Source organism: Spinacia oleracea, chromosome 2, assembly GCF_020520425.1.
Source record: "Spinacia oleracea cultivar Varoflay chromosome 2, BTI_SOV_V1, whole genome shotgun sequence".
Classification (NCBI taxonomy): Eukaryota; Viridiplantae; Streptophyta; class Magnoliopsida; order Caryophyllales; family Amaranthaceae; genus Spinacia; species Spinacia oleracea.
Window position 1 is genome coordinate 9,088,403 of NC_079488.1, and position 16,489 is coordinate 9,104,891.

At 35.3% G+C, this 16,489-nt stretch overlaps 2 protein-coding genes across 3 annotated transcripts; one reads left to right on the forward strand and one right to left on the reverse strand.

The window, feature by feature from the left end:
- Positions 1-1,313: 1,313 nt before the first annotated feature.
- LOC110793013 (replication protein A 70 kDa DNA-binding subunit A) lies at positions 1,314-14,506 on the reverse strand. 2 transcript variants are annotated; one of them, XM_056836472.1, is made up of 3 exons: positions 13,976-14,485; positions 10,663-12,299; positions 1,314-1,537 (listed from the first exon to the last, which is right to left on the reverse strand). In XM_056836472.1, the coding sequence occupies exons 1-2, from the start codon at positions 14,233-14,235 to the stop codon at positions 10,685-10,687; spliced, it is 1,875 nt and encodes a 624-aa protein (XP_056692450.1). In that variant the 5' UTR covers positions 14,236-14,485; the 3' UTR covers positions 1,314-1,537; positions 10,663-10,684. The 2 variants fall into 2 exon arrangements, with proteins under 2 accessions (XP_056692450.1, XP_021853529.1); XM_021997837.2 differs by lacking the exon at positions 1,314-1,537 and having other exon boundaries at positions 10,509-12,299; positions 13,976-14,506.
- Positions 3,864-9,763, forward strand: LOC110793011 (mechanosensitive ion channel protein 10-like). Its single transcript, XM_056835643.1, has 6 exons — positions 3,864-4,074; positions 5,247-6,449; positions 6,534-6,657; positions 7,668-7,961; positions 8,646-8,848; positions 9,517-9,763. Exons 2-6 carry the CDS (start codon positions 5,305-5,307, stop codon positions 9,761-9,763), a joined length of 2,013 nt encoding a protein of 670 aa, XP_056691621.1. The 5' UTR covers positions 3,864-4,074; positions 5,247-5,304.
- Positions 14,507-16,489: the final 1,983 nt, after the last annotated feature.

Here is a 16,489-nt window from a genome sequence, read left to right on the forward strand (position 1 = left end):
AATTAGTTAAGCATTGCAACTAATTAGTTTAGATTTTGGAAGTTTTAGTTAAGATTTTCTTACGTTTAGTTAAGAATTGTCGTGTTTTAGTTAAGCCTGAAATTCAATTAGTTAAGCAATGGAATTGATTAGTTAAGCAATGTAATTGATTAGTTAGGCAATGAAATCAATTAGTTAAGCACTGGAATATTAGTTAAGCAATTAAATCAATTAGTTAAGCTTGAAATTCAATTAGTTAAGTCTGAAATTCAATTAGTCGCAGTGGAATAAACTAGTGAAGCTTGAAATTCAATTAGTTAAGCAATGCAGACAATTAGTTAAACAATAAAATCACTTAGTTAAGCTACGGAATCAATTAGTTACGCAATGGAACCAATTAGTTACGCAATGAAACCAATTAGTTAAGCTTGGAATTCAATTAGTTAAGCCTGAAATTCAATTAGTTAACCAATTGAATCAAGTAGTTAAGCACTGGAATCAACTAGTTAAGCTATTGAACCTATTAGTTAAGCAATATAACCAATTTGTTAAGCAATGAAACCAAATAGTTAAACAATGAGACTAATTTGTTAAGATATATGAGTTTTAGTTAATAATAATTTTGTTTAAAATTCATAACTATTTTTCTTTATACCTTACCCATTTTGTTATTCAATTAGTTATGATTTTATTACTTTAGTTATGTTTTACTCTAGTTTAGTTAGTACCAAAGAAAAAAACCCCTCAACTAATTCATATAAAACCTCAACTATTTGCCTTGTAATTGTAACTTGTGTTGTTGAATAATTTAGTAAATAAACAAAAGCTAAGCAAACTACCGAAACAACCAAATTCATCAGAAAAAATTGCCAAAAAACGCATACTACTCAAAAATTCAACATAAGTACTGAATTCGGGTTTATTTCAACACAAATGGATCCGATATTTTTGCCAAAAAACAAAAAAAAACGATTCTAAAATTAGCCATAAGTATTGAATTCAGGTTATTTCAACACAAAATGATCAGAAAATTTGCCAAAAATAACTGCAACCTCCAAAATTTGACATGAGTAATGAATTCGGGTTATATAGACTTGCATCCTTTGACAGGAGAGCATGTTAAACTATAACAAAATCAATACAATTTTTAGCTAAACTATAACTAAATCAATAAAAAAAATTAACTAAATAAAACAAAACTATAACTAATTAATACAATTTTTAACTAAATAAAACAAAACTATAAGTCTATAACTAAATCAATACAATTTTTAACTAAATAAAACAAAATTATAACTAAACCAATACAATTTTTAACTAAATAAAACAAAACTACGGGATCAACGCAATAATAAGACAATGAGACATGTGGTGTTGAAACCCCCTGATTACACACTAAAACTTCAATGGCCTTGCAGCTTCAATCGCCTTTCTTGACGGTGTTGAAAAACGTCGATACCGGTGGAGATCCGGATCGCCTCCTTCACTTCTTCGAGAATAAAGGTTGCTAGGGTTCAGGAGGGGCGGCGACGAGGAGGTGACGACCACATTCTTCGATCTACAAAAGGAAGAGAGACGGGCATCACCGGCAGCGAGAGAGAGCAGAGTTTCAAAAACCTAAATCAAGGATCATAGCTTTGCATACCGCCGAGGTTAAGGAGGGAGATTGCCGAGTTTCAAAAATCTAAAACGTAAATTCAACAAAATCGAAGGAAAAAAACTGAAAAATCTAAAAACCTCAAACGGAATGCATGGTCGCGCATCCATGGTCGGCGGAGACAGTCGGAATCCAAGGTCTCGCATCTTGCAACGGCGGCGAGAGGAGAAGAGAGAATGAAGGTGGCTATGGTTTTGGAGGGGACAGCGAGAGTGTTGGAGGAGAGAGAGAGCGGGGAAAGAGGGGTTAGGTTTGGGGTTGCAGAGAGGTTAGGATTTTGTGTGGTAGAGAGAAGGATGAGAGGAGAGCGTTTGCAGAAAATGAGAGGAGAGAGAAATTTCTTCAACTTATATCGCGCGTAAGGCCACGCGCACGTGGTTTCACACCAGGTCTTTTCTACGCGCGTCTGTAAGGCGGTCTTACGGAAAAGTTGTTGTAAAGCTAACTATCAGACTTTTGGATGATTTTTATTTTTTTTTAGAAATTTATATGAATTTTAATACTTTTATAAAATAACCATGGTTAATTAATTAACATATTCAACAAAAAAAAAAAAAAAAATGTCATGGTATAGAAAAATAAAGAATAAAAGGCTACCAATGATAATAAGTATTTTTTCATGCTACAATTGAGAATGTGCAATACTATAGGGTTACCATTGAGAATTTCCCCCTTTTTTTTTTAATTCTTATACAACTACCATTTTTCTTATTGCATTTTGAGTCCCCTTCAAATATTAGGCCTTGTTCTATGTCTCATGTTGGACATGTTTATGGCCGGACCTGGTTGAGATTTAGGGGGTTTTAGTTAATTTTTATTGTCGTTCTTTTACTTAATTTTTCCGTTAGAATTGTGGATTAAGTAGCAATCAAGTTCGTGTCGAACTTAATTTTTGTGATTAGAATGAGTTGGTTTTATATAAAATTGGAGCTTTTTTATGTTAAAATAGGGAGTAGTTGGGAAAAACAATAAAAGTTAATTAGAAGAAGAATATACATGTGGCTATGTGAGAAGATGAAATAGGAAAAAGCTTTCTAAGCTTTGAAAAATCATAAACCATAAATGAAGGAATGAGAGGGAGAGGTTTCAACTTTCAAGTATATATTTGTTTATGCATGCTGCTTTGTCTAGCTGGTTGAATTATTCTTCTTGCATAGGTCTCCTGAAAGGCATAGCGGACACACACGTATATGATCAGTGTAATCTTGTACAGGAACGACTACATGCAATTTTATCAAGTTCTCCGTTCTTCTTCAAATAAACGTTGGATTAATTGGTCGAATGTGTGTCAATGGTTCGTCTTACCGCTAGCCTTCCCGTATTATTGGTTGTGTGATTGAATCATCTTCATCTAAGATAAGGATTGTGTAACTTAGCTGCATGCCCTATTGCCCTGCAGGCTGCAGCAATGTTGTAATTTTACTTGAAATTACCAAAAAAAAAAAATGTTAATACACTGCTTGTGTATATTGTGTTGTTATTTTGTATTTATTAATACAAAGTTGTCTTTCATAAATACTTTAGTCGAAAATCTTTCATAAACGAGCTTAAAAACAGTGCCATTGAACTAAAATATGTTTTTTTTTGGTGCAAATTGAAATAAAATATGTAGTAGTAGAAGAAGAAATTCCAAACTCTTTAAGTCATACCACATATGTTGATGAGTTTATTATATAATTTCGTAATTTAAGGGATATTTTGGTATTTACTACCTTAAAAATACACCACTTTTGTATTTACTACCTTATGAAGTTTTTATTTTAAATTACTACCTTAAACTTCCAAATTATTTTTATTTACTACCATTTTGCAGTTTTCTCATTTTAAAAATAAGATATCTCTTCCGTTTCTTAATCGTTTAAAGTGATTCAAAGTTCATTATTTTTCTTTTTCTATAGGGATTTCATTGTGAATAACATTTCAAAACAATTCGTTTGATAATTCATTACATATTTAAAAATTTACAAATGAAATTTAATTAGTTTTTTCTTTTATAAAATGTTAAAAGCAAGATCCTTATGGAATCCTTAAACATAAATGAGAAGAATGGGTTTTGAATCACTCAAAATGATTAAGAAACGAAAGAGATATCTCAATTTTAAAATGAGAAAACTGTAAAGTGGTAGTAAATACAAAAAATCTAGAACTTTAAGGTAGTAATTTAAAATAAAAATTTCATAAGGTAGTAAATACAAAAGTGGTGTATTTATAAGGTAGTAAATACAAAAAATCCTAATTTAAGCTGCAATTTCCCTCTTACCTGCTACTCGTACTACTGAACACACCATTAAAAATTACAAAAACTTGTAGACTTGTTTGGTCAATGCAAATAGTTGCTACCCAGGATTATATTTACCCAAGTTGTAACTTGCAATTCAATCCCCAGAAAATGTTCGTTCGAAGTTTGGAACTGAAACTGGGAATCCAGAATTTCTGAGGTCAGACATTTCTCTGCTATGCTTAACTACTAATCATTGTCCATTGTCCATTGTCCATTGTCCTTGCCTTTTTTTTTATAATTATCTATTTATCTTTTATGAACATATCCTGCAAAATATTTAGATGAGAGTTGCTTATATCAGATGTTTCTGGTAAACCACATGAAGTAATAGAAAAGAACCTGATTCTGTAAACTCTTCTAAACTGTTTTAGTGTCTGATATTGATATCATATTAGACCTGATCAAAAGGCGGGCCGGGCCGAAATTCCGGCCGGTTTTTCCATGCCTATACCCGCTATTTTGGGCCTAAAATATCGGCCTTTTCGGGCCATTTTCTGAACGGGCCAAATTATAACAAAAAATGTAGTTTTTACGTTTACCAAACCTGTCAAATTTTTAAAATTTCCGGGGTCGGGCCCAGCCAGAAATCGGGCCTAAATCTGCCTAAACCCGACAAATTTCGGGCCGGGCCGGGATAATGTTGATCATGTCTATATCATATCATTAGGAATTAGATTTTTGGTGACTGGCCTTTGAATTCCTTTCCAAACAGCTAGCTTACTAAGTTCGAGCTAGTAGGACTAAGGTTGTTGTTCCTTTATGGAATAGAAACGGTTGGAGAGGTACGCTAATTGTCTTATATTCTCTATCCTTAATTCTTTATAGTGATCTGCACATATAGAAACGTTAGCTACCCTTGGGGATGGCTCGAGGATACCCCTCCAATGCTAAAGTCAGAGATTATAGATTGTGTACATCTCGAACTCCACGATACCATTTATGACCAGTTATCAAAAAATTTACATTCTCACCCAATACCATTCCCCAAATAGTAAGGATGGTAATGAAAATTTATGAAGAAAAATAAATAAATTTTGATTGAACTAGCATTACCATGGAAATGGATAATTGGATATTAACTTTTTTTGCAAATTACATACAAATTCATTCCCATTGACACCAGTTATAACCAGTTACCAAACAGGCCGTTACATGTCAATATGTCATTTCTGAACAACTTATTTACTAGGTTCGAGCAAGTAGGAGTAAGGTTATGTACATCTCAAACTCCTCAAGTTCTAACAACCAATATTTACACAGAATTATGGATTGTTATTATTATTATCATAGTAGTTTTAATTTCTGCTAAACGGCTTCCTGTTTTTGCAGGAATAAGGCTGTGTACAAGCTAATCCTGCTTCTGGTGGGATCTTCATCTGTTATTCCTATGAAGGAAAGAGTTACCCATGATGTTGTATTATCAATTCTTAATGAAGTAGCACTTGAAAAAAGTACTGAAATTCCTTCTGAATTTACAATGATAAACCCCATCATGTCAACTCCTCAAACACCACCCTATTTTTTTTTAAATGAACTTTCCAGAAGACGCGCTGCTATGGCTAGTTCAGCTTTCTCTAAATCCAAATCCAGGTTTTTTGAGCCACCATATCCTAGTTATGATATGGTGAGTTCAAACACTTTCCATACACAACAAAAGGATGAAGAAAATGATGAGGATGTTTACAGATCCATTGATCATCTTCAACCAGATCATCTGCCTTTTCGTAAGAAATTGAATTTTTTTGTTTTGGTGGAGATTAGTGTATTGATTAGTTTGATGGGTTTATTCATCACTAGCTTAATTGACTACAATTTGCAAGATACCACATTATGGAATTTAGAGCTTTGGAAGTGTTGTGTTCTTTTTACAGTAATACTTTGTGGTAGATTGGTCACAAAATGGTTCATCAACATTCTTGTTTACTTGGTGGAACGAAAACTACACTTCACAAAGAAAGCTCCTTATTTTGTTAACGGGCTGAAGAAAAGTGTACGAGTTTTCCTTTGGTTTAGTTTTGTTCTTCTTGCGTGGATTTTGTTGGTTGTTCGCGGGAGCAACAACAGATCAAGGAAAGCCAAAGAAGTATTACATTGTATTACAATGGCTATAACTGGGTGTATATTCGGGGTTGTAATTTGGATACTGAAGACTTTACTGATTGAAAGTTTAGCTCTATGTTTCCATGTCAAGAGGTTCTTTGATCGGATTCAAGATTCATTATATGATCAATACGTGCTTCAAATTCTTTCTGGGTCAAGAAATGTTAGTCAGTTGAGTTTAGATAAAGGGTTAAAAGAAGAAGTTATTAATGTGAAAAAACTTCGAGTTACAAACCAAGAAAATGTTTCTGCATGGACCATGAAAGGATTGATCAATGTTGTAAGGAAAACAAAGTTGTCTATTATTTCAGATAGAATTGAATTTGGTGAAGATGACAACATAGTTGAGCAAAACAAAGAGATCAAGACTGAATGGCAAGCAAAAGTTGCTGCAGTAAAAATCTTCAAGAATGTTGCTAAACCTGGTTATGAGTAAGATTGGCAATTCTCTTATCTTGTGTCTTTATGTATAATTGTAAGGTAATTTGATTTTTGTTACCATTTTTGTGGAACTAGGTATATTGAAGAGGAAGATCTCTTGCGTTTCATGAAGATGGATGAAATAAACAAAGTAATTCCTTTAGTTGACGGATTTACTGAAACTGGAAAGATCAAGGAGTTGGCCTTAGAGAAATGGGTGGTAAGATTCTGAATCTGACAGTATTTTTGTTTGGTTTTGTTCAATAAAAACTCTGTTGTAAATAGGGAGGGATGTCAGTGGGGTGGGTTTCATGAGAGACCCGTCCTGCAATTGTCCTACGTAGGCGGGGATGGGGGAGGTTTGGCAGGTGATTGAGTGAAGAACGGTATAAAAATCGGATCCGTCATGGATCATGGAGCGGGTGTGAATTTTGTGTTGGATCGGCCTCATCCCCTCTAGCTCCGCTACAAAACGTCAACCCAACCCGAGTATCATTTCCTACGTGAATTTAAATTGTTTAAATATATCAAAAGTTACAATTTTTTGATGTGTCTGGAGTTGTTTGTATGTGATAACATGAATTTAGGTGAGACTTTTAAATTTATTTCATTGTTTTTTTAGATTCTTCCTTATGGCATGTACTTTTTGGAGGGCGGAGAGGTCCATCTCATAGATGTGTTTTCAAACACATATCCGAGAGTTACGCGTTAATTTCACCATTATTTTGAAATTTTTAATTACAATATTTGAGAAATGAACACCATTTTTGAACTTTTGAGTACCATTTTTGATCTTATGAGTACCATTTTTGAAATTCCGAGTACCATTTTTAAACTTATGAATATCATATTCGAACTTTTTTGGTCTGATATGTTTTTGTAAAAATATCTCTGAGATGGGAAAATACTTCCTCATATTTTTTGTCCATTAAATGTTAATTTTTAGTTGTCCAATATTTTTTAAAGAAAAACTAGGAGGGTATTAGCATGGGTATGGAGCGGGATGAGATGGGCGGGTGGTGGGGGCGATGATGGGTTTCAGTTTGTCCCCGTTGGGGCGGAAATGAGGATGAATTTTAAACTCGCCATGGGTTATCGGGGTGGGGTTAGGGATGTAAGGACCTGCAATCCGCATCCTCCCTCCCCATTGACATCGTCAGCTGTAAGAAACCGTAAAGTTGTGTAATTCAGACATAACCTTATACACTACATAATAATTTCTGGTTGCAGGTTAATGCTTACTTGGAGCGCAAGTCACTTGCTCATTCATTGGATGATACTAAAACAGCAGTGGACAAGTTGAATATCTTAGCTTCAGGGGTGGTTTTGATTGTTAATGTTATTGTGTGGAATCTAATAATGGGATTCTTGAGCACCAAAATACTCATCTTTGTTACGACTCAGCTCTTGCTTGCAGCGTTTATGTTTGGCAATTCAGTCAAGACTGTGTTTGAGGCAATCATATTCGTATTTGTCATGCATCCATTCGATGTGGGTGATCGTTGTGTCATTGATGGTGTTCAGGTAACTTTAAAAATGCTTAAAACATGAATCTATGATAATGATTAGACCTAGTTATTTCATAAGGTAGTTCAATAAAGCTGTCAACATAATATTTTACATCATACTCCCTCCATCCCGGAATCCTCGTAACGTTTTGACTAGACACGTTTGCCAATGCACAACTTTGACCACCAATATATTTAACTACATATTATATATCAACAATATATTAATATTTTGAAAATATATATTAAGATGAAGCCAACAATATATTACATACCAACATTTGTGTTCATATACTTGAAATAAGATAGGGTCAAAGTGAATTATGTGAATAGTACAAAAAGTTAAACCGTTTCGAGTACTCCGGACGGAGGGAGTAACTATTTTAGTTTTCAAAATCGTTATGCTATAAGTTTGACCTTGTCCAATAAAAGTCATGGACTACTAATCATGTCTAATAAGAGTTATGTCCAATAAAAATCCTATTAACTTGATCTATGTTCATCGGGCTACTCTGCCCAATAACCACTACCGGTCCACTATTGACCCGCTAAAAAGGAATCTTTCATTATCCAACCACTATTGACCCGCATTGAGCCTAACCCAACCCGTCCAATAACCAAGTTTAATCGTGACTGCATTCTGAAGCTTAGGTTGAGGTTTACTTTCATTTGTGTTAATCAGTTGAAGTTTTTCTGACAGATGACCGTTGAAGAGATGAACATCTTGACCACATTGTTCCTGAGATATGACAATGAAAAGATTTCCTATCCAAATTCTGTTTTGGCAACCAAACCTATCAGCAACTTCTACCGGAGCCCAGAAATGAACGACTCGGTGGAGTTCGCAATTAACTTCTCCACTACGGTAGAGGCCATCGCTGCTCTAAAGGACAGGATTAAATCGTAAGTTTGTCTGCTCTTTTGCGCAGGAAAGTGATAAAAACACTCTTAACGTTAGACCTGTCACGGGTCAGTCGGTTATAAAAATTACTTTCATTATCGGGCTTTATTCGATTCGGTCACTTTTGGGTTCAGATTTACAAATACTTTTCCAAGACCTAGAACTTTCGGGTTCACGTCGACCTAACGGGTTGAGAGACTTTAAAACACGTATTATATTTTCATTAATTTGGGTAATAAATATAAAAAACATGGCACAAATTAAAAAAAAAACATACACAAGTTTATATTTAATCATATTCAACCATAAAATGGCGTAGAATTCAAAATAAAATCATACTATACCCAACAATAGCAACAACGTGTTTATTGTGCTTAAAGTTCTCATAATCTCATTTATTACTATAAATAAAACAATTATCGGTCGGATCAAAAGCGGGTTTGGTTGACCAATTACTTTTTAAGTTGTTCGGATTCGGATAAAATCGGATTACAGGTCACAAAATCTAGTTCAAAACCCAGTTTTTTTCGTATTGGTTGCGGGTTTCAAGTCGGGTCGCTTTTTGACAGGTCTTTCCAACGTCTTCTTAAATCTGTAATTTGTTCTTCTTTCTCCATGTTTCTTTTGCTTTTGAGGCTGAGTGCTAATTTCAACATACTTTTCTTGGCAGGTATATAGAAAGTAAACCACAACATTGGAGACCATGTCACAGTGTGCAGATGAAAGACATTGTGGACATGAACAAGATTAAGATGACTCTTTATGTGACCCACACTATTAACTTCCAGAACATTACAGAGAAAAACAGCAGAACATCTGATCTTGTTCTGGAATTAAAAAAAGCCTTTGAGGAGTTGGGAATTAGGTATCATCTTCTGCCTCAGGAAGTTCATGTTACATATACATCAACTTGTTAAATGGGAATTTGTCAAGATTTGACTGAGTTTTATTTCTTTGCCAAGATTTGTTTAAATTTAGATATTGGAGTTTGGACACAGCAAATGTAATATTTCTATCAATAAATATATATTAGTATAAAGCTCCGTTTATTTCAAAGGAAAATGATTTTCCATGGAAAACTATTTTCAACGTAAAACATCAAGGGAAAAGAATTTTGCTTTACTTGTTTCCTTACAAGAAAAGTTATAAAAGAAAAAGAATATAAAAGTGGATATGAGAGATGGGTAGGAGGAGAGAAAAATAAATGTACGGGATTAAAGAGGAAAATGTGGCATTCCTTATTTTTAAAAAGGAAAGTTGATTTTCCCTGGAGAAAGTTGTTTTCCACCTCTAGGAAAATTGTTTTCCCCTCCTAACAAAAACAAATGAAAATGGTAAAATTATTTTCCGGGAAAGTGTTTACCGTCAAAACAAACGCAGCCTAAATTTAAGTTTCAAAAACACCGTCTTAGGATAGTCAAGTGAAGCTTCAAGCTAACCATGCAGCAAAAGAGCAGAGATAAGCTGAACTGACAATTATCAGACTAAGCCAAGGTTGGCTCAAGGTTATTTCGGCTCGAACTACACCCTAGTTATCATGCCACAGAAAAATAAGGGTTTTCCAATTTTCCCTAGTACAGGTCAAGAAAACATTACAGGTTGTTGAGAATGTTTTCAGGGGAGAAGACAGTGGTAAAATAATCTTTTCAAAAAAGATGCTCATAGTCAACAGAAAAACTAGGTAATAGCAGACTAGCAGAATCGCATCATACCAACAACATTAAGAAGCATGAATACAAATGTCTGTAGTAACTAGTAAGTATAACACTAGTGTGCCTGTTTTAATTCTAAATGCTGATAAATTTGGAACACTTACCATAAACCTTGATAGTTGACACTCATCGTCGACGGAGCTTTGTCATTGTATCAAGCAGATACCTGCTTTCTGCTGCATAATCCAGTCGATCTGCTCTCACTACTGTTGTTTTTACTCGCTGCTCTTCACCATAGGTTTCTTCTTTTATCTTAAGCTTGAAAAGGAACGGAACAAAGATCTTACTACGAATAGCCTCAGCAAACCTATCATCATCTTGCTCTTCAGATTTCAAAGCGTACAACTCTTTCGCAGGGCAACCCAAGATCTCTTCCCCAGTTTCTTGGAAAGCAGTTACCCATGCCACACCTGAATGATCCTGAATCTGTGCTTGGAGCAAGTAGCGGTAATCACACTCCTCGAATTCTTGGTTACACCGATCACAAACCCATCTTGAATTTCCCGATCTTGTGACTTTCTTATTGCATTGTCTATCACCAATCATCAACGGGCACGCTGTGTAACAAAAGTTATCTGTTTTGATGAATGATAAAGTGGCCTTAACTGTAACCCAGTCTGGTTTTTCTGATCTCCCAAGACCTTCATCCTTGATCTGGGAAATAGTTTTGCGCACATCATTCTTTCCTCCAAGAGGCATAACATCTCTTGAGATTGACTGGGAAGCACAATCCTTTCCTCCCTGATGAAACCACTCAGCCAAACTGTGAGCTTCGGGAATATCAGGGTTAATAAAGAGCTGGGTTGAAGAAATTGTACCCACGGATTTCCCACTGAAATCATTGACCTTTGCAGCCTTCACAGCTAAGACAGGAAAGTACCCGGAATCAACTAATTCTTGCACCTCTTGACCTTCTCGGTTGCAGATATCTCCCCAAAGGGTCAGCTCTATGCTTCTTCCTGACATATCTTTCAAATTTATATTTCTTCTTTGTGTTTCCATCCCGTTCTTCCTCATTATGGGGACGGAAGGATTGACCGATATTACAACACCGATGATGTCTAAAATGGAATTGTTTTCAACAGTCTCAATTTCGCTGATAGGTCGGAAGCTAAACTGTTGTTTGGGTATTGAAACATCTTCATCTGGGCAAAGATCAACAGTAGAAGTTGCTTCCAGAAAAATTTCCCACTCATTCTTCAAATGATTAAAGTTTTTCTGAGCAGGTTTTAGGGAACCCTTTGAGATCATATAAACCTTTCCAATCTCTATAACATCATAAAAGCGGTCAACAACAGCATTAAAGCATGTAACACGAATCTCACCACCATCTGAATCAAGGAGATCAAAGGAAAACACCTTCCCGTCACCTTTAGCGTTGTTATAACGGCGAAGATCACCTTTAGCTGTGACTCTTGCTTTAATAGCCCAACGACCCTGATAAGGATTTAATGCAGCAATTGGAAGTATACGTGCTGGTGCCTCATTCTTCACAACAGGACCATGATTTTTGTAACTAGGGGGTGGCTGGTATGCAGGCTGAATAGTGGGTCTGAAATTCTGTGTGTTGTAACTGTTACTTGGTGCTGCCATTCGTGTATTGCTTCCTCTAACAGGATTAGAAGGATTATTATTAGGCAATGCATATCCAACAGAAGAGTCGGCTCCAGTGGTCATCACTGGATTCCCTATAATCTCACAATCAGGCATAATAATTTCCATATTGAGGATGACGATAATCCTGCAAAAAATTTGACCCAATTTAAGTCCTCGCACAATGTGAAGCATGCACAAGTATCGTAAACAGTGAATAAATATTTCAGTTAAGTGTTCAAATTTTAATCATTTTGCGTTCTTTTGACAAACTAGCTACATAAGCCATTAGCAATGAAAAGAATGCCACTACTTTCTTCAGACCTGCCAAGAAGTATCACAGAGTTCGACAATACATACAACATTAAGAGTATGTATAGATTGCTAAAATGACTCACATTCCCTATATACACAAACTCACCCCAGTATATTCATAACTACCGTAAAACAAAAGGATGGTGAGTTTATGCATTTCCTTAAATTTCATTTCCAAAACCTGCATTGTCATTCTCAGTGGGACTAAGGAAAATCTGCAAAATATATCCTACAAATTGCAATATGCCTCATACATCACCTAAACTGGAGTTCCAAGATGAAGGCCATGAAGCTAGAGTTATACTCCAGTTAAGGGGACATTATTGAACCGTGTGTTTCTCCCCCACAAACATCTTGTGTCCGTAGATATTACTGTCCATACTTATCGCAATTCGCAAGAATCATCGAAGTCACTTGCACATACATTTATAAAACACTTCCTCCACCCCACCCCCACACCCTTTCCTCTGGCTTTCTTTTTTCTATTCTCTCCATTAGAGAGATATCATCTATTTAAACATGATTCAAGTCAAACTCCAAAACTCAATGTCACAAATGTCACAAAAACTCCATCTCAGCGCATTCTATCACGGAAGTCGACAATTCGTACAACATTAAGAGTATGTATAGATTGCTAAAATGACTCTTATTCCCTATATACACAAACTCACCCCAATATATTCATAACTACCCATAAACACAAGGATAGTTATGGTCCTTATGGAGTTTATGCATTTCCTTAAATTTCATTTCCAAAACCTACATTGACATTCTCAGTGGGACTAAGGAAAATCTGCAAAATATCTCCTACAAATTGCAAAATGCCCCATACATCACCTGAACTGGAGTTCCAAGATGAAGGCCATGAAGCTAGAGAGTTAAGGGGACATTATTGAACTGTGTATTTCTCCTCCAAAAACATCTTGCGTCATTAGATACTACTGTCCATACTAATCACAAGAATTATCGAAGTCACTTGCACATAACACACTTCTCCCACCTCTACCCCTCCCTCTAGGTTTCTTTCTTCTATTCTCTACATTAGAAGGATATCATCTATTTAAACATGACTCAAGTCGAACTCCTAAACTGAATGTTACCAATGTCTCAAAAACTCCATTTCGCACCTTAGCGCATTCTATCTCTTACAACGGTTTCTCACTCTTCTCCAACAATCAACTTCAAACCAACAAACCACAATCACTTATTTACATTATTCTGCCGCAAACATCACATTTGATATGTTTGAACATCACACAAGTTTGGATATTACCACTTAACAAGTTTGAATTCTACTATTAGATACTCCAAATGTAGCCGAAATCATAATTGTAATGCCTTTTTGAGTTCTATAATACTAATAAAACAACCAGTGAAATTTGAACAACTATCACATCATCATCAAGCAGAATTTCACCTTCTAATCACAATGCAGTCACGATTTCGAATTTGAAACAACAAAAAAAGGGACTTAAAACAGAAAATTAATACGATAAATCAGAATATTACTTGCGATCTTTAACAGCACTACAAATATACTCAAGCAATTGAATAACTGAGCCTTTACGAACTTGGCCGGAATTAACGCGGTCGTTAAGCTGAACAGCAATCATCGCTTGATGAGTCGAAACGGCGTCGGATAACATCAAACGGTACCGTTCCTGGTTTGAACTAATGAGCCTGATGTCCAGAACCTGAACCAGAGGTTTGGAATTGATATCGCCGTCCATTATAGCTGCAAGCGAATTTCGCGTCAGATTTATCGGCATTTTCTGACGATTTTGATTTAGTGTTTTAACAAAAAAAATCTGCAAATTTTCAGATGAATTAGAAGAATTGTTGATATGAAGGAAGTTTTCTAAGAATTAATTAGGTGAATGATAAATGATATGAAATTTCTGGAGAAAATGGAACAGAGAATTGGGGAAATTTGAGAGGAAATTGAAGAAAGACGAACGTTGCAGGTTAGGGTTTTGAAATGGCGGGTGATGTTGGAGAAATGAAAACCGACTTTAGAGTATGGAGGAAGCTTGGATCTTTATTACGTAATATTAAGACGAAATTGTTATTTTTATTTATTTACGAACTTCAATATTTTATTATTTTTTAGGGAAAGAGAATGCAACGTTTTATTAAATTAAATTAGTTAGCTCCCGTGTATTATTTTTAAAGACTGACATAAAATATAAATTATTTTTTTAACTTACATATTTTTGTTTCAGTTTTTTAAAAAACATAAAATAAAAAACGATATCGAATTGGGTCTATAGAATTTTGATTTCTAATGCAACCAGATATTGCTTTTAGATTTAATGAAACAATAAAAATAATACGGCCACTTCGTAATTTACATACAATAAATATTTATAATCTTTATTATTACCAAGAAGAATATATTGTACAATTCAACTTAAAAAATTAATTTAAAAAACATGTAAATTTTGAAGGGAAACAACAATTATGCTTTAGTATAGTATATATAGATTCAATTTTGCCAAATGATATTTTGGAGATAAAATCAATACAAACATAGGCCATGTTTGGCAATTGGTTGTTGGTTGTTTTACTTAGCTTGTTTGACTGACTGTTTGTGTTAGCTTTTTATGTTGGATGTTTTTATGTTGGATGTTAGCCTGTAGATTTCCTAAAAATGTGTTTGGTAAAATTGGTTGTTGACTACTACTTCATAAAACGTACTTAATAAAATGAAAAGCCAATAACCAATAGAAAAAAAAAAGTTGATCTTACTAGCTTTAGAATTTTGGCGGAAAAAACATACTTTTTAGCCCAGGTAAAAGCCAATTTACCAAACATTTATATTTTGTTGTTTGACCACATGAAAAATCCTAAAGCCAAAATCCAATAAAAAAAACCGCAAAAAGCCACTTACCAAACAAGCCCATAATCTGAATTATCACAAGCAACCGCATTACACGTGCTTCTAATATGCAAGATTTTAAAGAAATCAATAACAAACTATTTTGTCAAATATCACATAAATTAAAAGAACATGAGAGAAACGATCGTAGGAGCCTAACGTTGCCTTGACCACATTGTTTGCATCATTTTCAATTCATACATTTTCAAACCCAAGTCGCTTGGCCCTTTGTATACCAAATCGGACAGCTAAAAGCTTCAGTCATTTCTAGGGATGTCAGTGGGGCGGGTTTCGCGGGAGACCCGCTCCGCATCCGCCCCAAGTAGGCGGGGATGGAGGTAGGTTTGGCGGGTGATGGGGCGGGGATGGGTATAAATTCGTACCCGTCATAGGTGATGGGACGGGTGTGGATTTTGTGTTGAACCCGCCCCATCCCCGCCCACCCCGCCCCATCCCCACTCGCCCCCGCCCCATCCCCACTAGCCCCGCTTTATACCCACCATGGGTGATGGGGTGAGTTTGGATTTATTTGCATCTTTAGGTGATAATATAAATTTAGGTGAGATTTTTATGTTTTTTGTTTGGATTTTTTTGTTATGACGAGTATTTTTTTCGATTATATAGGTTACTTTAGTCATAAGGTATTTTTTTTTCTATAGTTAACTTTAATTACTCCGTATATATGGCAAACGTTTGCTAAATAAGAAAAATTAGGCGGGTATGAAGCGGGGATAAGACGGGGATGGATACCTAGTTGGGTGGAGGGGCGGGGATGGATTTTAGCTTACACTCGTTGGGGCGGGGATGGGGATGAATTTTGTACCCGCCATGGGTGATGGGGCGGGGATGGGGATGAAAATTTTAGGTGGGGATGGGGATAGAGGGACCTACATCCGCATCCGCCCCGCCCCATTGACATCCCTAGCCATTTCAGATTGTGTCTCATCAATCGGTAGAAAGAACACCCAATTGTATGTAACTGTACATATAATCGGGTCGTTTTGTATTTGTATTCCTTTTAAAAGAAGGTTTTATTGTTTTAAAGCGCATATTTACCGTTTAAAAATACATTTTACAAACAAAAAACACATGCTTTAAAAGAACATATTTTTAGTACAACACAATCATTAAAATAAAAAGATTTT